We start from the raw sequence: 21969 nt of genomic DNA, 5'->3' as shown, positions 1-21969 counted from the left end.
CTCCTCATTTCATGCTGTCCCATTTATTTCAGGCACACAACATGTGTCCAACTAATTTAGGCACACGACTAATTTGGATTCAACCTTTGGATGCAGGGCATTTCTCCGAGTCCTGAAGACGAAGAGGTTAAAGCTCTACCTCCCCCTTCTCCTTCCAGAAGCTGGTATCCTGACTGCTTCTGTAGAGAGCAGTAGTGATAGGCAGCAATGGTCAGGCCAAGGACCAAGACACCTGGCCCAGATGCGGGCTGCCTGGTAACCCTTAGTGTTGGCCAGCGGGGGTGAGGCTATTGAGGCTTGGCAGGCAGTAGAGGCCGGCCACCTCAGGTCTGCTGGGAGGGTCAGCTCTCTGAGCCCAGCCCACATGAGAATGTGTACACAGATACTTGGATTCCCTCCAACCCCCCCACCAGAAAGGACTTGGTCATGGGAAAGACAAAACGTCCAAGAATTTAAGTGTAGTGACCCTGCTCTTCTCTCCACAGCTGTGGGCGACCCCAGGCCTTAAAGTCATAGGAATTGAACTGGGGCTGGAGCAGAACAGATTTCCCTTCAGAACATACTCAACTCACATTCCCCTAAACCAGGTGGGATCTACTCCCCTACCAGGCTCTCATCTGCCTGGCTCTTGCCTGGAACAGTTTTGTTTGCACACTTGCTTGGGAGAGGGCAGAAATGGAGAGGTACAGTGCAACCAGGATGGGTTTGGAAGCGTGGGTCTGCGGGTCAGATTTCTCCCCCGGTGGAAGCTGGAGGAGGTAGTAGGCCCCTTCTGGGAAAAGAAAAGCCACACTTTTGCATTAAGTAATCAACTGAAAAACAAACCTCCAATTAGTAGGTACTGCAGGGCAGGAACTGGAGAGAAAAACAAAACAGAGTTTTTTTAAAAAAGCAGCAGCAACTTGGTTGGTAATTCTCTTCTCAGTCTCCAGCCTCAAGCTGCGTCTGAGTGCCCCTTCCCAGGCCCACCCATGGGTCTGCCTAACAACACAACTTGTCCATCCTACTCCTGTAAAGGCTGTGTTCTGAGGCATTTGGGATGGCAAGAAATGAAGCAAGGGAGACTCTCAGTTTCTATCTTCGGGATCCCTGTTTTCCTCAGATGTAAAGGTTATACACAAGCAACACAAGAACTGCCACTTTGTGCTCTGGTCTGCTGACAGTGCCATTGGCAGCACTTTGTAAACTGTTGATAAAAGTGATCTACAAATGCTAAGTGACTGAGGCAACTAGGGGAGCACCTTCCATCCCTATCTGATAACTCTCAGCCCATGGGTCCAAATGTCCATCATGGCCCGGAAGGAGAACTATCCAACCCCACCCCCTACCAATAATACATCCCTTTCTTGCCAAAATCTGAATAAAGTAATTTCAGATCTGAAAATGCCCCATAAGTGGAAAAGATGGTTATTTTAACTTCCATTTCACCAAGGATGTGAACTGAAACACAGGAAGATAACTCACCCAGTCACCAACCAACCAAGCCAGGACGGCAAGTTGTATTCCTGATTCCTGGCTAAGTTTTCTTTCCACTGAATCACTGAATCCCAACCCAGGTGGTTCAACAGAGGCACTCAGGTAGCTTTTTAAGTAATGCAGATATTCAAGAGACTGATTCAGAGGTCTAGGGTGAGCCTGGGAATCTGCATTCAGGTAAGGCAGAAAACCACATGTGGTTACAGGGCTTCCCATGGGGATGCAGGTTTGGCAGGGCTTGCTGCTAGGGAGGCTGGAGGAGGACAAAAGTGGCAGCAGAGTTAGGCCTGGAAAGGAAGAGAAATCTTTCTAGCAACAGATGGCTCACAGCTCAGCCCTGGCTCCGAATGCAAAGAGATTATCAGAAATAGATGCTCAGCGGGAGTCATCTGCCACATGCATCATGCCTTGTGCAGCTGCCACAGCTTTGACCAGGAAAGCACACACATCTTGTCCTACTTTCAGTACAGACACTCCTAAAATGTAATGTGGACTAGGGGGAAGGCACAGGGCACCATATGGAATAAGAATGAAAAGCAGCCCAAAGAGCTCTTCTCCTACAGCTTGCCACAGATGGGGAAAGAGGGCTGTACCCCAGCAAAAGTCAGGGGCAGGAGGCTTCACTCAAGCCTGTTCCTCCCAAGCCTCTGAGCAGTGGGTACCTGAGAAAGAGAAGGGTGTGAAATGAACAAAGCAGATCCATTTGCATCAGTTATCAGAGGGAGATGACAGTAAATTTCTCTGGTCTAAATTTAGGTCTTCAGACCCAGGATCAAAAGCTCCACAGTCTTTTCTCTTGGTCCACCTCATTCTCCAGGCCCTCTCCCCCATGCCCTTCAGGATCCTAATAAAATAATCAACAGTAAAGGGGAAAAAAAGGTAAACCTTTATTTGGAAAAGAGAATTTAAATGACCATTTAAAAACCCCATTTCATTTCCAAAAAGAAACAAATAAGAAAACATGGGAAAGATAATCTATCAAACTCCTGCCCTCTGCCATCTCTAGCTGTCTGTAACCTGCATTCCCTGGCAGGAAGAGAACAGAGCAATGGGCCCTAGTCCTAGGGACGAACAGGGCAGTATCTTGAGACCCTCTCAGAGGGTGCTCAGAGGAGAGACAGCGTGAACAATGGGGTGTGGACAGACAGGCCTGGGGCTCAGACAGGCACATGCCCAGGACAACCCAGGAAACAATGTTTAGAAATATACATACATAGATAAATAAATCCCCCAAAATCTAGGCATGGAAAGCTTACAACCATGAACACAGCAGCAGAATTCAAGTTAGATCTTTAGCTTTCAAAAAAAGGAAAGAACATTAACCTCTGGCTAACTGTCCCTAACTCAAGTTTCTCAGCCATTCTCTTCAGTCCCATTCTGGAGGCCGAGGGGGCAAGAGCAACTCAAATCTATGAGGGCAGCAGCTGCTCTGAGTTAAGGGAGCTGTAGGAAGGTGCTAGCCCAGGAACACTCAGGCCACACCCCTGCAATGAAATATTAAGGCATGCAAGTGACAGTCTGGGCTAGGGAGCCCCTGAATGGTCCTAGGTACCCCTGTGCTGGGAGACGGAAAACAGAGGCAATGAGCAGCTAAGGCATTGCTGATCAGAGCAACTCCTCAAGCAATGTCACCCCAAGTTCTTGGACCAGTTTTGCCTAAGGCCATCCTTCTGCTGAGAAGGTCTGGCTGAAACTAAATACCAGGCTTTTCCAGGGAGAAAATGGAAGGGGTTGGGGGAGGGAAGAAGCAGCAAAAAAATAAACGGTGATGGGAGGAGAGGAAAGGAAAACTGCTTCTTAGGTTTGCAGAGGAAAGAGAATAAGTCCCTTGTGTCTTGAGTCCCAGGAGAGGTGGCTACAGAGCCTATGTGCTCTTTCCCCCACTGGTCCTTCTACCCTTGCCTCAGCTCTGCAGGCTGTGCAGTCCAGGGAAACAGAGTTTCCTGAAGGGTCTTTCTCCTCATTCTTAAAGAGTCTTAAACCTCAAACCACCATCCCCAGCCCACTCAACCCTACACAGGGTTCAAACCTTTGGCTCCCTCAGGGCCGCCTGGGGAAAGAGACAAGCCCAGAGAAGTCATGCCAGGCCTATGGAGGGCTCTGGATTGGGGCACAGAGGCCACTGGGGCAGGTGGTACATCCCCGAATCTGCTGCTCCAGGCTGTGGGGCCCATTTGTTCCCAGGGCCAGATGATGAGTATGCCCTGGTTGGCATGATGCATGCTTAAAGAAATACAGAGGCTAAAAGGAGAAGCAGCCCCACACCCCTGTTGCAGCCTGGCAGCACACAGCTCCTAGATCATGCTCTCAACCTGCCCTAGGCCTACAGCCACAGTGTGGAAACTAGGCTGGTCAGAGACAGCCCTGGCTGTGCACAGAGCACTGCCAATCCAGGAGGATACATGCATGATACACGCTTCTCACAAGTGCATGCTGGGCAAGAGGGCTGGGCCCAGAGATCACAAAGGCAAGGAGAAGGTCGGGTCAGAAGGTATCACCAAGAAATGGTCTGAAAGCAAATAACCAATGAGATCAATAGCTCCCACAACCCTGGTAATTAAAAATCAACCCTGGATACATGGAAGGAAGAGGGAACCCCCTTCTGCCTCTCCCAGGGCCACTGAATATGTGGCACAGGATTAGGAAGAGGTTGGGATGGGGCAGGAACCACAGGCAGAGAACGTGGACAGGCCTGGAGAAAATCTAGCCATGGGAAAAAGGGTAAAAGGAGGGGGAGGAGAGGGGACGTAAGTTTCTTAAGATCTAAGTTTCCAGAAGCATGGGATATTTCCACAGTCTCTGATCCAGTGAGCTCTTCTGGAAGAGAAGCCCTCTTCCCCTGGGAGCCCCGTCATGGGGTGGTGACATCCATCCCGAAGCTGGCCAGCAGACAGAGGTGGTCTGAAGAGCAGAAGGGGTTGGGTAAGCCATTGGCAGCCCACAGAATCTCTTCAGAGAGGAGGGAGAGACGACCCAGGAGCTTGAGAGTTCCATCTCGATACAGCCTGCGATCTGGGATGCAAAGTGGAAGCCAGTGGGTAACGCAGCCAGAGCCACGCTGCACAGAGCAGAGGCTACACCATAGGTAGGCTGCAATCCCTTGGCTGCACATACTCTTTCATCTCTTTCTCCTGCCTTTGGCTGAGGAAGCTTCATTTTCTCAGAGATACTCCTTGATAATATCAGTGAATGAAAGCAGGGAGGGTACAGTGGGACTGCAGCAAACAAGAAAGTGTCCCAGCATTACAAAATCTTCTGATTTTCCAGGAGAAGATGGGCATTCAGATTATTTAAATATAAAATCTGATTTTTAAACATAGGCAATGAATTCAAACATTTTAAAGAGCATTCTGTAAACAAAATAGGCATGTGACTGATGGACTGCTAGAATGATTACTTGGTCAGGATCTCTAACCTAACCAAATCCCCCACAACTGGCTGCTGCTGCACAAATCCAATCACCTCCTGGTGCTCTATTTTCACCTCTAAAATAGAGATGAGAGTGTCTATTCTACCTACTTCTCTCTAATGCACAAGGACAGAAAGAGATAAGGCAGGCAAGTGGCCTATGAGAAGTATAATGAGGAGAGCCAGTGCCCCAGCAGCCCAAGCCAAAGGACTGCCCTGTCATCAGCTATTCCTAGGGACTTTTGGGGGTGGCCCTTTAGAAATCCTGGACCCACCAGACTCACCAGGTCTGTTTCCATTCTCACAAGACTCAGATGAGAAGAAGATATAATCTACTGTCATTCCAAGACCCAAGGGCATTGTGGTGACCTCTGGGTGGCCATGCTGGGGCAGGAAATGGGTATACACCGAGGTCAGGTGGAGGTAGTGCTGGATGGTGCCTGCAGTCCTAAAGGAAGGGTCAGGAGTCAGTCAACAAAAATTACAGAACTTTCACAAGGTCAATTCTGTGGGATTCATGAGGTTTTTAAAAGAATTATCCCAAATGACTCAAGCTCAGTAAATTCCTTCCCATGCTAATAAGAGACAGAGAGTCTTAGGTAAAATTAGCCTAAAAATATTCATGTTTATATCAAGTCCCCATGACTTCCTCACCCCCTACTCTCTACCTGCTACCTCGTGAAGCCTACATAACGTACCCCTGTCTGTGGGCTCTCAAGCTCTTCTGTGAGGTCTTACCCCCTGAGGAAAGAGTGGATGGGCATTGTCATTTGCAAGAACATTCATCTGCAAGAACATTTGTCATTTGCAAGAACCTCTGACCTCTGCACACCTGTATGTCACTCTATAAGCTTAGCAGGTATTAGGGAGCAGAGAGAGCTTAGCAAAACTTGCTCTCCAAAGTCAGCCTCAGGAAAGCAAATTGGAATCTCTCACACATTCCTAGGGACTGGAAGGAAAGCTAAAGAGACCTGGAAGGAAGATTACCTGGGGAGGACAGGCTCAGGCTCAGATGTGTCTTCCTCAAGGACAGACTCAGCCCAGCCAGGAGGGCGCTCTGTGGAGGACCAGAGAAAGAAAGGTTTCATTATCCATAAGCTAAGAAAAGCAGGACCAGAAATACTTCTCAGATCCTTGACTGGACCACTCCAGAAAGGAAAAGGAAAGAGAATAGGCAAGAAGAAAAAGAAGGTAATGAACAAAAGTCAAGGACCTCGGGAAGGCAGACAAAAAGAGGTCTCTGACATAAACATTGTCTTCCTTGGCTCAATACTTTTTTTTTAATTTACTTTTTAGAATAGGCAATACAGTCAAATGGTATACAAATTAAAATGTAGAGAAAAATAGTTAAGTCTCCCTCCCACTCCTGCCCGAGGCTACCCAATTCCCCTTTCTTCAGATACCCAATGTTACCAAATTCCTGGTGTGTTCTTCCAGAGATAGATTTTCTGTACACAGATCATCAAGTGTGTGTGCATGTATATCGATATATGTGTGCATAAGTGTATATATGGACAGACACACATATACATACATAAACATAATGCATATATGTGTACCTACACACACACATATGAAGAAAAACAAGAAGGCACAAATTACTAATATCAGGAAAGAGGGGACATTACTTCAGATCCTACTGACATTGGGATCAAAAAATTGACAAACTCTTAGCTGGACTTATCTGACCAAGATAAAAAGAGAAGATTCAAATTGTGAAAATAAGGAATGAAAGAGGAGCCATCACTATCAATCTTTTAGAAATAAAAAGCATTATAAGGGAATACTATGAACAACATATAGCAACAAATTAGATAACTGAGACAGAATGGACAAATTCCTAGGGAGATACAAAATACCTAAACTGATCCAAGAAAAATTAGAAAATCTGAATAGACTTATAACAAGTAAAGAGATTGAATTAGTAATTTTAAAACTTCCCACAAAGACAATTGCAGGCTCAGATGGCTTCACTGGTGAATTATACCAAACATTTAAATAATAAATACCAATCTTTCACAATCTCTTCCAAAAAACAGAATAGGAGGGGCTACTTTCCAACTCATTCTGTGAAACCAATATTACTCTGATAGCAAAACCAGACAAAGTTATACAAAGAAAAGAAAACTATACACCAACATTACTTATGAACATAAATGCAAAATTTCTTAATAAAATATTAGCAAATCTAAGCCAGCAAAATATAAATATGATTATACATCATGACCAAGTGGAATTTATTTATCCCAGGAATGTAAGGTAGATTTAACATCTGAAAATCAGTTAATATAATATACCATATTAAAAAAATAAAGCACAAACACTCAGGATCATCTCAATAGACTCAACTCAGAAAAATAATCTGACAAAATCCAATACCCATTTATGATAAAAAATAACAAACTAAGAATAAAAGAGAACTTCCTCAACATAATAAAGAGAATCTATGAAAACTCCACAGCTAACATCATACTTAATAGTGAAAGACTGAATGCCTTCATCCTAAAAGCAGGAACAAGACAAGGGTGTCAGCTCTCATCACATATATTGAACACTGTACTTGAGGTTCTAGCCAGGGTAATTAAGCAAGAAGAAATAAAAGGTATCCATCTTTACTTGCAAGAAGACATGATATTATATAAAGAAAATCCTAAAAAATCTACTAAAAAACTATTAGAGCTAACAATGAAATTCAGCAAAGTTGCAGGATACAAAGTCAACAATACAAAAATCAGTTGCATTTCTATACACTAGCAATGAACAATCTGATAGTATCCAAAAGAATAACTTAATTTGAAAATACAAAATGTTGAAAGAAATCAAACAAACCCTAAATAAATAGAATGACATTCCATGTTCTTTGATCATAAGACTTAATACTGTTAAAATGGCAACATTCCCCAAATTAGTCTACAGATTCAATGCAATCCCTATCAAAATCTCAGCTGACTTTTTTGGAGAAACTGACAAGTTGATCCTAAAATTCATATGTAAGTTTAAGGGACCAAGAATAGCCAAAACAATCTTGAAAACAAAGAACAAAGCTGGAGGACTTATACCTCCCTATTACAAAACTTATAAAAACCACAGTAATCAAGACAGTGTGGTACTGGCATAAGGATATAAATATAGATCAGTGGAATAGAATTAAGAGTTCAGAAACACACCCTGAAATTTATGGTCAGTTGATATTCATCAAAGATGACACGACAATTAAATGGGGAAAGAACACTCTTTTCACAATGGTGTGCTGAGACAAGTGAATAAACACATGTAAAAAAGTGAAGTTGGGCCCCTATGCCATACCTGTACATACCATGTATAAAAATGAACTCAAAATGGATCATAGATCTAAATTTAAGAACTAAAACCATAAAACTCTTAGAAGAAAACACAGGGTAAATTTTTACAACCTTGGGTTAGGCAATAGTTTATTAGATATGCCACCACAAGCACAAAGAACAAAAGAAAAAATAGATAAAATGGACTTCATCAAAATTAAAAACCTTTGTGATACAAATGATACCAATGAGAAAATGAAAAGACAACCCACAAAAATAGGAGAAAATATTTGCCAATCATAAGTCAAATGAGGCACTTATATTTAGAATATATATATATATATATATATATATATATATATATATAACTCTTACAACTCAATAACAAAGAGACAAATAATGAAATTTTAAAATGGGCAAGGGATTTGAACAGGCACTCCTCCAAAGAAAATATACAAATGGCCAATAAGCACATGAAAAGATTTCAGTATCATTAGTCATTAGGGAAATGTAAATTGAAACCACAATGAGATATCACTTCACATCCACCAGGATAGATGTAATCAAAGTCAACTAATAAGAAGTAAGAGCAAGGATGTGGAGAAATTATAACCCCCATACACTGCTGGTGGGAATGTAAAATGGTGCAGCCCAATTCCATTCCTAATTATATACACAATAGAAACAAAATTTAAGTATACACAAAAACATGTTCACGAATGTTCACAGCAGCATTATTCATAATCGCCAAAAAATGAAAACTGAAATGTCTACCAACCAACCAATGAGTAAACAAAATGTAGTATGTTCATACAATGGACTATTACTTGGCAATAAGAAGGAATGAAGTTCTGACACATTACCATACTGATGGACCTCGAAAACATTATGAGTAAAAAAAGCCAAACACAAAAATACCACATATTGTATGATTCATTTATATGAAATGTCCAAAATAGGCAAATCTATAGAGACAGAATAGATTAGTGGTTGCCAGGCGCTATGGGGAAGAGGGAATAAAGAGTGACTGCCAATGGGTTGGGGTTTCTTTTTAGGGAGATGAAAATGTTCTAAAATTAGATAGTGGAGATGGTTGCACAATTCTATGAATATATTAAGAACAATTGAATTGTACATTTTAAGAGGGTGAATTTTAGAGTATGTGAATTTCATCTCAATAAAGCTGTTTAAAAAAAGGATAATCACGGAATGTTATGAACAACTTCATGCCAATAAATTTGATAATTTAGATGAAACAAAATGTTCCTTTATAGCTTGCATTTTTCTGTGAAATTTATTTTTTTTTTTCATTCTGTTGCAATTATAAATAAGGTCTTTTTTCCATTATGTCTCCTAACAAGATATTTTTATATATGAATACTTCTGATTTTGGCTTATTGATTTTGTACCCAGCTACCTTACTGATAATATTTTCAGTTGATTCTCTTGGATTACCAGTTATACATAAAGATATCATCAGCAAACAATAATTTAACCCTTCCTTTACAATTTTTTACTTCTATTTTCTTAATTATATTTCTATATTCTATTTCCAATTGTATTGGCCAGTATCTCCAAACACAGTTAAATAATACGATAGTGATCATACTTGCCTTGTTCCCAACTTTAGCAGGAATACTCCTGGAGCAGCTTCTTTAAGAAAGATGCTGATTTTTAGAGCTAGGATAGATGTATTTTAATAGCTTAAGGAATTATCCATTTTTTACCTAATTTAAGAGGTCTTCTTTTTTTAGTAGTCTAGAACAGATGCTGAATTTTAACAAATGTCTTTTGAACATCTATAGAGATGGGTGTCACATATTTTAGTATCATATATATAATATATATTAGTATGATAAACTATACTACCACTAGATTTCCCAGTGTTGAACTATCCTTATATTTCTAATAAATGGCACTTGATCATGGTATATTACTCTTTTATGTATTAGATTATGTTTCCTGATCTGCTATTTAGAATAGTTTTGCTTCAGTATTCATAGGTGGAGATTAGTCTAATTTTCTTTTTGTGTGTAATTGTTTTCAGGTGTTGGTGTCAATATACTTGCTTCATAAAAATAACGTGGCCATTTTCCTTCTCTGTGCTCTGTAACAATTTAAACAGTAATGGAATGATAGGTTCTTTAAAGGTTTAATGGCATTCCTCTGTCAGTCTGAGCCTGGTGCTTTTGAGGGAATGCCTCTCTAAGAATTTTTCTTTTCGGTACTCTACTTAGATGATCTCTCTCCCCTGAAACCAGTTTTATTAAATTACATTTTCTAAAATTGATATACATGTCACTCAAGTTTTCAATTTTTGCTCCTAGTTGTACAAAGAAACCTCTCATAACTCTTTCAATTCCTCTGCATTTGGATACTTGTACTTTCTCCTTCCAAGCCTTTGTATAGGTAGCTAAAGGGGTTAACTAATTGACAGCTGTTTTTCCCCTAAAGAACCAACTCCTAGGGTTTATTAGTTCTGCTGTTTTTCTGTTTTCTGAATTCTTTCCACTTTTCTTTCCTTCTCTTTCTCAGTTCAGTTAGTTCTTTTTTCTAACTTCTAATTTATTTACTTTTATTCTTTCTTAGCTATTAATACAATTCCATGTGCTATATGGTCTATACAATTTTATGAATTTTTCACTGAACACTGTTTTTGCTGTACCCCACAAATATATGGTATTTTCACTATTGCTATTTTTAAAATATTCTGAAGTTTCAGTTTAAACTTGTTTGACCCCAAAGGTGTCTGACAGCTCTAAAACGTCCAGATGATGGTCTTTTCTTTTTCGCCTGTTTTCAATTTCTAGTTTTACTGCATGTCTGCCCAGAGAAAGATGACCATACAACTTCTTACTGTTGGAAATTTACTGTAGTTTTCTTTGTGTTCTGTGCCAGTTTGAATGTGTTGTGTCCCCCAAAATGCCATTATCTTTGATGCAATCTTGTGTGAGCAGATGTACTAGTGTTGATTAGATTGTAATTCCTTGAGTGCTTCCATGGAGATGCAACCTGCCCAACTGTAGGTGATAGGTCTGATTGGATGATTTCCATGGAGGTGTGGCCCCACCCATTCAGCATGGGCCTTGATTAGCTTACTAGAGCACTTATATAAGCTCCGACAGGAGTAGTGAGCTTGCTACAGCCAAGAGGGACACTTGGAAGAACGCACAAGAACTGAGAGAGGAACTCCAGCTTACAGAGACATTTTGGAGATGGCCTTTACTTTTGCTCCGGAGAAGCTAAGAGAGGACAAATGCCCCAAGAGCAATTACAAGTGACATTTTTGAGGAGCTGAAGCCTAGGGAGAAACGTCCTGGGAGAAAGCCATTTTGAAACCAGAACTCCAGAGCAGACGCCAGCCACGTGCCTTCCCAGCTAACAGAGGTTTTCCAGACACCATTGGCCATCCTCCAGTGAAGGTATCCAATTGTTGATGCCTTACCTTGGACACTTTATGGCCTTAAGACTGTAATAGTGTAACCAAATAAACCCCCTTTATAAAAGCCAATCCATTTCTGGTGTTTTGCATCCCAGCAGCATTAGCAAACCAGAAAATGGCCTAATACATTTTTATGAATATAATTTTTATGAATTTTCTATGGATACTTGAAAAGAAAATGTATTTTCTCTGCCTTCAATGTTCAGAGTTTGTTAAGTATCAACCAGATCTACAATTCAACATGTTACTTAGGTCTTCTATATTCTTAGTTATTTTTATCCACTTGATCTGTTGCAGACTGAGAAAGATGAATTAAAATCTTTTACCATTAGTCATTTCTGACTATTACTCCTTGCTATATCCTGTGGGTTTTGCTTTATGATTGTTGATATTGTGTTATTTGAAGAACAAACATTTAGAACACTAATATCTTCATTTTGAGTTACATCCTATGCTTGTTTGAAGTTGTTATGTACCCCAGTAAAGGCCATTTTTTTTAGTCCATACCTGTGAGTGCAGACCTGTTGTGGGTGAGACCTTTTTGTTAGGTTATTTCAACTTGAGATGTGACCCATCCCATTCAAAGTGGGTCTTAAATCTTTTATTGGAGTCCTTTAAGAGAAGATAAAGGACAGAAAAAGTCCAGAGAGCTCACAGAGAAAAACCCTGAAGAAGCTAAGAGAGAACCTGCAGGACATATAAAAGAAGCTACTGGAACCAGAAGCTGAAAGCAATGAAACCCAGGAAAGAAGGACCAGCAGACACCAGCCATGTACTTTCCCAGGTGACAGAGATGTTCCAGAATGCCAGGAGCCTGTATTCAGAGTCCAGGTATCATCCTGTTGATGACTTAATTGGGACATTTTCATGGCCTTAGATTGTAAATTAATAAATCCCCATTGTAAAAGCCAATCTATTCCGGCAGCTTTAGCAAGCTGAAACACATCCAATTTTATTGTTACAATGTGCCAGAAAAATCAGAGTGACCAGTAGTACTGAAAATGGTTTCCATCCTCACGAGGTTCTGCCCAGGCAGCACTGTGTACAGATGGCACAGCTCTGGCAGTTACATGAGACTTGGGGGGAACCACCTGTCTCACCAGGAGGCCACATGAGCACATGAGCCACATGAGCTGCAACATCTTCCTGGGCCCACTCAGCTTCAGTAGCAGCCAAACAAGCATGTTTCTCTGCAAGTACTTGGGAGGAGGTTAATAAATTGTGTTACACATGGGCAAGAGGAGAAGTTGGAGTCAACTTTCCTGCTTAGGAAACTGAGCAGAGATCCTATGCTCTATGATGTCTGCTCAGTTTGTAAACTAGTGGTTTACAAAAATCATCTCTGCAATTATTGTTTCCTAACACTGTAATGCAAATAGTTGGGCACATGGTCTTACAAGTGAGACCTGAAGTGCCAAAGTTCAGTGTAAGCTGAGCAGTGCTCATAAAAAAGAAAACATAGTAACTCTTTTTAGTATCTTTAAAAGTCATATTAGAAAGGAGAAATTATTAATGTTTGAAAATATTAACAAGAGAGGGACTTAAAATTTAGATTCCCTGCTTAAGAATTATTCAGTCACAATAGGAGTCAGGGAGAATGAGAATCACAATTTTTCATTAATTTTTTATTGTAGTAACATATATTTCATAACATTTGCCATTTTAACCATTTTTAAGTATATAACTCAGTGGCATTAATTACCTTCACAGTGTTGTGCCACCATCACCACCATCCATTACCAAAATTCATTCACCATCTGTTCCAATTTACTAATGTTGCTGTTATGCAAAATACTAGAAACGGGTTGGCTTTTATAAAGGGGGTTTTTTGGTTACAAAGTTACAGTCTTAAGACCATAAAAGTATCCAAGCTAAGGCATCAACAATAGGGTACCTTCACTGAAGGATAGGCCAATGGCATCCAGAAAACCTCTGTTAGCTCGAAAGGCACATGGCTGGCATCTGCTTGCCCCCAGACTGCATTTCAAAATGGTGTTTTCCAAAATGTCAGCGTCAGCTTTCAATGGTCATCTTCAAAATGTTTCTCTAAGCTGCAGCAATGAGCTCCTTCTGTCTGTGTGCTCTTATAGGACTCCAGTGATTTAATTAAGACCCACACTGAATGGGTGGGGCCACACTTCCATGGAAATAATCTAATCAGAAGTATTACCCACAGTTGGGTGGGTCACATCTCCATGGAAACAACCAACCTAATCAACACTAATATGTCTGCCCCCACAAGACTGCATTAAAGAACATGTCATTTTGGGGGACATAATATATCCAAACTGGCATACCATCCAAAACAGAAACTCTGTACCATTATGCAATAACTCCCCATTCCCTAGTCCCCATCTCCCATCCCTGGTAACCTGTAATCTACTTTCTGTTTCTATGAATTTGCTTATTTAAGATATTTCATATAAGTAGACTCATACAATGTTTGTCCTTTTATGTCTGGCTTATTTCATTCATTGATTTTGAAGTACATCCATGTTGTAGCATGTATCATAACTTCATTCTTTTTTTATGGCTGGATAATATTCCATTGTATGGATATACCACATTCTGTTTATCCATTCATCTGTTTATGACACTTGGATTACTTCCATCTTTTGGCTATTTGAATAATGTTTCTGTGAACTTTGGCATACAAGTGTCTCTTTCAGCCCCTATTTTCAGTTCTTTGGGGTATACACCTAGGAGTAGAATTGTCGGGTTATATGGCAATTCTATATTTAACTTTTTGAGGAACCAACAAACTGTTTTTCACAGTGGCTGTACTATTTTATATGTCCGCCAGCAATCCATGAGGGTTTCGGTTCCTCCACACGTTTTGTGTTTTTTTTGTAAGTATACAGCTCAGGTGACAAAGAGTGCTCCAGTGCAATGTCAGATGTGGGGAAATGAGACCATAACTACCTAACACTGTATCTACTTTGCACTCAGTTGCTTCCCATTAAAGTGAGTGTCCCAATCAAGTCACAATGTTATGATGTGCACAGTTGGGTTAGGTGACTCTGGTATTTAACTGGGAATACTTATTTGTTAGCACATCAGAACAGATCCTTTAGAAAAAAGAACTCAGATACTATGAACTCCCTGTAGTGCATTAAAGCCTTTCTATTTGTGGCCTAATATTAAAATGACAGTAGCATTTTAGATTCAGAGACTTTAAAAGAGAGTCAGACATGGTGATGTCATCAACATGGCAATGTAAACAGCTACTGAAAACTCCTCTCCTGAGATTCAACGAAAAAAGAAAAAAAAGACAATTCTGAATTGTTTGAAACTCTGAAGGAGGATATAGACTGGAGAAGGACCCTGCACATGCCAAATTGAAAAAAGAGAATAAATACCAGGTAGGAATCTTCCATCCCTGACCAGCTGGTTCTGTCCCCTCCCCGTCACTTGGTCTCAGTGTGGGAAAGGCACAGAATCAGCAGAAGGGACCCCTCCCACCAAGGACACAGATTTAAAATCTCTCACAGCAGTGACACATACCCCCATTGTTTGAAGACCTGGGGGACAAGGCAGGTCATTTCAAGGCCCAGGTCAGTGAGGGACAAAGAGACTGAGAAAATATGGATAGAGACTGTGTTTCCAGCCCTGGGTCTGAAAGACCTTCCCCGATCCTTGAGGGAAGTGGCAGCCAGTGGCCGTTTTCTTGCCTTGGGGACTGCTGGAGTACTAGGTCAGCTGAGGGAGTCCTCTGCCACAGGTGTAGCCCCACATCGAGCTAGATTTTGGCTGGCAAAGTGAGGGCATAGGAATCCTGCAGTTTCAGGTCACCTATATAGACGCAGCATGTGCTTGGAGGCAAAGCAGCCTCTGAGGATAATTAAGTTACCAAACAGTGCCACCTGCTGGACAGTCCGGAAAGTGCAAGGGAATAGAAACACATAACAAGATGCACCAGACCTTTTATTAGGAACACAGGAGAGCTGGTCTACATGACCTACACAGAAACCCAGTCCTGTTTTGCCTGAGAAATATAGACAACCCAACTGTTAAAGCAAGGCTCTAAAATAAATCCAGGTCTCGCTGGCCAGTGGAAAACAGAGCATCACTGGAAGCCAGCAAATCTATACTGCCACACACAGTGAACTTGCTGGGGTGCCCAGTGCCTACCTCCCATCCTTGTGGCAGGCCACAATGGGTGCCTGATTTTTCAAGGAAGATTGGGGGGCAGAGCCAATCTGACAACTGGCCAGTAAGAGAAATAAAGAAAAGATCAAAGAAAATCAACAAGAAACCCAAGGCAAAATAGAGAAAACAACCTCCAGAATAAACTAATCAAGAAAATCAGATGCCTAGACAGCAAAAAATCATGAGCCACACCAGGAAACACAAAGATATGGCCCACAAAGAAACAAACTAGCACCTCAACTGAGATTCAAGAGTTGAAACAACTAATTATAATGTTCAAACAAATCTTCTAAACCAAATCAACGAGTTGAAAGAAAATGTGACAAAAGAGATGAAGGCTATAAAGAAGACACCGGGTGACCATAAGGAAGAATTCATAAGCTTGAAAAAAACAAATGGCAGAACTTATGGGAATGAAAGGCACAACAGAAGAGATGAAAAACACAATGGAGACATACAACAGCACACTTGGAGAGGCAGATGAAAGGATTACTGAATTAGAGGACAAGGCATCTGAAATCCTACACACAAAAGAACAGATAGGGAAAAGAATGAAAAAATATGAGCAGGGGCTCAGGGAACTGAATGACACCATGAAGTACATGAATATACATGTTATAGGTGCCCCATAAGGAGAAGAGAAGGGAAAAGGGGTAGAAAGAATAGAGGAAATAATGAAAATTTCCCATCTCTTATGAAAGACATAAAATTACAGATCCAAGAAGCACCGCATACCCAAACAGAATTGATCCAAATAGACCTACTCCAAGACACTAATTAGATTGTCAAATGTCAAAGACAAAGAGAATTCTGAAAGCAGAAAGAGAAAAGCAAACCATCACATATAAGAGAAGCTCAGTAAGACTAAATGCAGATTTCTCAGTAGAAACCATGGAGGCAAGAAGGCAGTGGTATGATATATTCAAGATATTGAAAGAGAAAAACTGCCAACTGAGAATCCTATATCCAGCAAAACCGTCCTTCAAAAATGAGGGTGAGTTTAAAATATTTACAGATAAACAGACCCTGAGAGAGTTCATGAACAGGAAACCTCCTCTACAAGAAACTCTAAAGGGAGTGCTACAGACAGATAGGAAAAGACAGGAGAGAGAGGTTTGGAAAACAGAGCAGAAATGAAGATACCAAGAGACAGAAAGAGGTAGAGAGCGGGCATTTGATGCTGAAGGAGTACAGAATGTTCAACAGGACTGATTGTATAGATCCAGAAATGGATAGCACAATACTAGGTGGTGGTAGCACAATACTGTAAGTACACTGAACAAAGATGACTGTGAGTACAGTTAAAAGAGGAAGGTTAGGGGCATGTAGGACATTAGAAGGAAAAATAGAAGATAAAGACTGGGATGGTATAACTTAGTGAAACTAGAATGGTCAATTACTGCAATTAAATGTACAAATATAAGAATATTTTCACATGGGGGAGAACAAATGAATGCCAACTTTGCAAGATGTTGAAAATGGAATTGTATTGGGGAAAAAAATCAATGCAAACTAGTCTATAGTTAACAGTAACATTGTAATATGCTTCCATTAATTGTAACAAAGGCAATATACCAAAGCTAAATGTCTATGAGAGGGGGATATAAGGGAGGGGTACAGGATTCTTGGCATTGATATTGTTGTCTGACCTTTTTATTGTATTTTATTTTAATTTTTTCTTTTGTTTTTTTTTTCAGTCATCATTTTTTTTCTTTTTTTCTTTTTCTTTTTTTGCCTCTTTCTCTTTCTTTGTGGAAGAAAAGGAAATATCCTCATATAGATAGTGGTGGTGAATGCATAACTATGTGATTATACAGGGAACCTTGATTGTTTACTTAGGAGGGAATGCATGGTGTGTGAATAAAACTGTCTAAAAAATAAACAGAGGGATACAAGTGCTGGAGAAAATGTGGAGAGAGGGATATACCTAACCACTGTTGGTGGGGAAGAAGAATGGTATAACCATCTAGAGGGCAGTGTGGTTTTTCCACAGGAGGCTAAGTATGGTGTTGCCATATAGTCCTGCAACCCTGTTATTGGGTATATACTTCAAATAACTGAAAAGAGGGACACGAATGGACATTTGCACACTGGGGTTTACAATTCGCAGTGGATGGAGGTGGCCTAAGGGTACATCAACTGATAAATGGAATGGCAAACTGTGGTATATACATACAATGAAATATTGAGCTGCTATAAGAATGAATGAAGTTGTGAAATATGCAACTAGGTGAATGGATATTGAGGACAGCATGTTGAGTGAAATAAACCAGAAATGAAAAGACAAACATTATAAGGCCTCACTAATATGGAGTAACTATAATGTGTAAATTCAGAGAATTGAATCTGAGAGCATAGGTTATCAGGGGAAGGCTTACTATAAAGGTTCCTAGATTGTAAACTCTTATAGTAGTTACATCTGTTCCTGAGTTGTAATGGTTATTTCAAAATTCTGAGATGCTGCACTCTTTGTGTATAACCTGGTCAGTCATTGGAACTTCGGGTATCTGTGTGACACCTGAGACTCAGAGCCAGAGTTCAGCAGCTATGAATGTCAGCATTACCCCATACAGCAAATGTTAAAGAGTCTGAAAAAGAGATCAAACTTCAATTAGAGATATGAATGAAACAGACTTTGTTAGGACCAGGGCAAATCGAAATAAAGGATAAAGGACAATATTTATGGTGTTTTAAAACTTCAACTTCTGTATAAGACCAAAGGAACAGATGTTTTTTAGGTGCAAAATCTGTATTTTTTGTAGCACACTATATAATTTAACTTGTGTGATCTGTTTATTCAAATACCATAATTACATGCAACTTTGAATAGGGAGTGAAATCTGGTTGGTTTGTACAGGTTAGTGTAAAGCCCTGATACATTCCAGAGTAATTTGCGCAGAGAATAAAAATGTATTTGCAAAGCCCCCTTAAAGGACTGGGAGGAAATGTGTAAATATTAAACTTCCCCACCTGGGGAATTAGTGATATTCTCACAAGCATTGGGGAACCAATTTAGAAGGCTGAGCCCTCAATCTTGGGGCTTACCCTTATGAAGCTTGTTACTGCAAAGGAGAGGATAAGCCTCCTTAGAATTGTGCCTAAGAGTCACCCCCAGAGAACCTCTTTCATTGCTCAGATGTGGCCTCTCTCTCTAAACCAACTCTGCAGGTGAACTCACTTCCCTCCCCCAATGTGGGACATGACTCCTGGGGAAGAGCCTGGTCCTGGAATTGTGGGATTGAGAAGGCCTTCTTGACCAAAAGGGGGAAGAAAAATGAAACAAAATAAAGTTTCAGTGTTGAGAGATTTCAAATGGAATTGAGAGGTCATTCTGGAGGTTATTCTTATGCATTTTATAGATATCCCTTTGTAGTTATTGGTGTATTGGAGTAGCTAAAAGAAAATGCCTGAAACTGTTGAACTGCAATCCAGTAGCTTGATTCTCGAAGATGATTATATAACTATATAGCTTACACTGTGTGACCATGTGATTTTGAAAACCTTGTCTCACACTCCCTTTATCCAGTATATGAAAAGATGAGTAGAAAAATGGGGACAAAAAGTAAATGAATAATAGGGAGAGATGGGGGGACTGGGATGCTTTGGGTGTTCTTTTACAGTTAATTTTTATTTTTGTGGTAATAAAATGTTCAAAATTTGATTGTGGTGATACATGCACAACTATATAATGATACTATGAACAACTGATTGTACACTGTGGATGATGGTATGCTCTGTGACTATATCTCAATAAAATTGAATTTTTAAAAAAATACCTGCTATTAACCATGAGAAAAAAAAAAAGAGAGATTCAGCAGAACCTGTTCAGCCTTAGGAAGTAATAATGACAAAAGGAAGTACATGTTCACTGTTAGGGAGTGGATTGGTGTAGTTATCCATATTTAATCTCAATTTTGAAAATATTGCTATTATTTTGTACTATTAGTGAACTGAATATTTTCTCCCTATATAATGATTCATTCCTACTCTACAAAATGATTGTCATTATATATTTTAAAGGTGCTAGGTTTAACTTTTTTGCTAAATTTAAATATTATTTTATGCCTCATTCAATCACAGCACCAATTTTTTTTTAACATAACCTGTTCATAATGTGAAATTACCTATGTGCAATCCTGTTACTACTCAACTTTAGGATTCTGTAATCTTATACCACTGAGCCACTGAAATGTTTGCTGTTCTGTACAAAATGTCAATTCAAATTAAATTCCTATATAAGAAAAATAAATTCAGTGCTCACCGCCAGTCCTTATGCCATAGTTTTTCCAGTCATTGCTTGATTGGCTTAAGTTATTCCTCAAGTAGTTTCTTAAAGAAAGGCTACAGGAGCAATATTCCCTGCATCTTCGCAGTTTTAAAACTTTTATCTGTTTCTTTTATGCATGAATAGCCATTTGGCTAGATGTAAAATTCTTGAGCCACAGCTTTCCTTGAAGCTTTGAAGGCACTGCTCTTCTGGAGCTAAATGTTAATATTAATAAGGAAGCCAGCCTAATTAGTTTAACCCTTAAAAAGTAGCTTGATATTTTAGGTTCAACTGCTCAAAGGACTCTTTTATTTTTGACTTCTAGTAACTTCCACCATATAAAATGTCCTCTTAATCTGAAGAGCCAGATCTTTTTAATTTTGAAAAATTTTCCTTGAATCATACCTTTAAATATTTGTTTTAGGCCTTTATATTGATTTTCTTCTTTGTAAACTCCAATTATGTGAATGCTGAATCTCCTTTTCCTATCTTCCATTACTGTTACTTTCACTCTAATCCTTTCTATTCTTTTACTTCCTTTTCATATTGTCTGTTTTTCCCCCCATTTACTGGCCTCTATGTCTCTTGCCTTTTTTTCAAGCAGTATCTCTTCTGTCTTGTACTGCATCCAATTTAGTCTTCATTTTATCTGATGATTTTACTTTTTATACCACTTCTTTCCTGAGTTCTGCAGCTTCCATTTTAATGATCTTCTTATGTCTTAACATATGCCTCAACTTATTTTACAAAGGCAATTATTTTATTTTATTTTATTTTTATGCTTTCACTTTATAAAAGCAATTGCTTCATTTTTTTACTTGTGAGGAAATAATCATAATTTTCATATGCTCCATGGTGATATTTTTATCTTTGATGTATTTACATGTCTTTTGTTTTACCTGTTCCTTTTAATTTATTTTTTTAACTTGTAGTATTTTAGTACAGAACCAATGATGATTTCTTTTGTTCTATCCAGCTTTGAATTAGTTGAAATTTTCCTTTGCCAGTTATTTGTACAAAGTTTATATAAGAGAAGGACTAGATACGCATTCCAAGTAATAGGAATTTTCATTATGACTTAGAATTGTATACAAGTGCTTTTCATCTTTTCCTTCTCCCCAGACAAAAGAAATATGACACTCTAGGGTAAGTTCATCTCACCCCTGCCACTTGACAAGACTATTTAATGCAAATATGGTTTTATTCCTTAATTAGTCCTTCTTCTACTCTCTTAGAACCAAAGCAGGTTCAGAGAAGCTCCTATCACAATCTGTGCATCCTTTTCTTGTTCATGAAACAAGGGATTGTGGTTTTATGTTTCAAGGTATACTCCTCACCTTGGAGAAATGTACAGTTATCCCTTCCACATCGCAGGAGTTAGGGACAACACCACGATCTGGAAAATCCATTCCACGTAAAATTTTTTGGCATTCCCAGGATTTGCCTTGAGGGAAGAGAAGCCACTTGCAGACAGCTGGGACAGTGTGAGAAACAGTTAAGTTGAAACACCCCAGGGCAAAGGACTACCCGCATTGTCACTCAGAAGAACAACCAGGAGTTGGGGGAGGTCTGTTCCAAAGGGAGTAGAGGAAGTATTCACTCAAACATCTGTGGACTGTACATGCGGAATCCCTGGGTCCTCTAGCAAGCACAGATCCAGGAGAAGAAGCAGGCTTCCAGGCTGTGACTAAACGTGGGCTCAGGTAAGACTGCAGCCTCTGCACTTCCCATTTGCCTCAGGCTGCCCTGATTGATAGGAGAGCTAACCTCTGAAGGAAACCACTAGCCAAAGCAGGACAAATTTGCAAAGAGACCGAAAGGTGCCTTCTGCCTTGGCAAAAATTTTGGAAAAAATATACATTTTATGCATTTATGAGTTACTAAACTTTTAAAGATATATCTCTACATTTCTAGCCCTTGTGTGTCATCCGCTGGGTTTCATGTTT

At 39.8% G+C, this 21969-nt stretch overlaps 1 protein-coding gene across 4 annotated transcripts in view; it reads right to left on the bottom strand.

Moving 5' to 3' along the window:
- Nucleotides 1-2344: 2344 nt before the first annotated feature.
- ANGEL1 (angel homolog 1) overlaps nucleotides 2345-21969 on the bottom strand; it is an 80019-nt gene continuing 60394 nt past the window's right edge. For 3 of the 4 annotated variants that reach the window (XM_037832228.1, XM_037832229.1, XM_037832230.1), the window contains 3 exons: nucleotides 5872-5941; nucleotides 5169-5332; nucleotides 2345-4488 (listed from right to left, as the gene is read on the bottom strand). In XM_037832228.1, the coding sequence (XP_037688156.1) occupies nucleotides 4328-4488; nucleotides 5169-5332; nucleotides 5872-5941 (395 nt within the window). In that variant the 3' untranslated portion in view covers nucleotides 2345-4327. The remainder of the gene's footprint in view (nucleotides 4489-5168; nucleotides 5333-5871; nucleotides 5942-21969) is intronic. The other variant, XM_037832231.1, reaches the window with a different exon arrangement.

The sequence above is a fragment of the Choloepus didactylus genome, chromosome 4, assembly GCF_015220235.1.
Source record: "Choloepus didactylus isolate mChoDid1 chromosome 4, mChoDid1.pri, whole genome shotgun sequence".
NCBI lineage: Eukaryota > Metazoa > Chordata > Mammalia > Pilosa > Megalonychidae > Choloepus > Choloepus didactylus.
The sequence above is the reverse complement of the archived record's forward strand: the minus strand, read 5'-3'. Positions and strand labels throughout refer to the sequence as shown.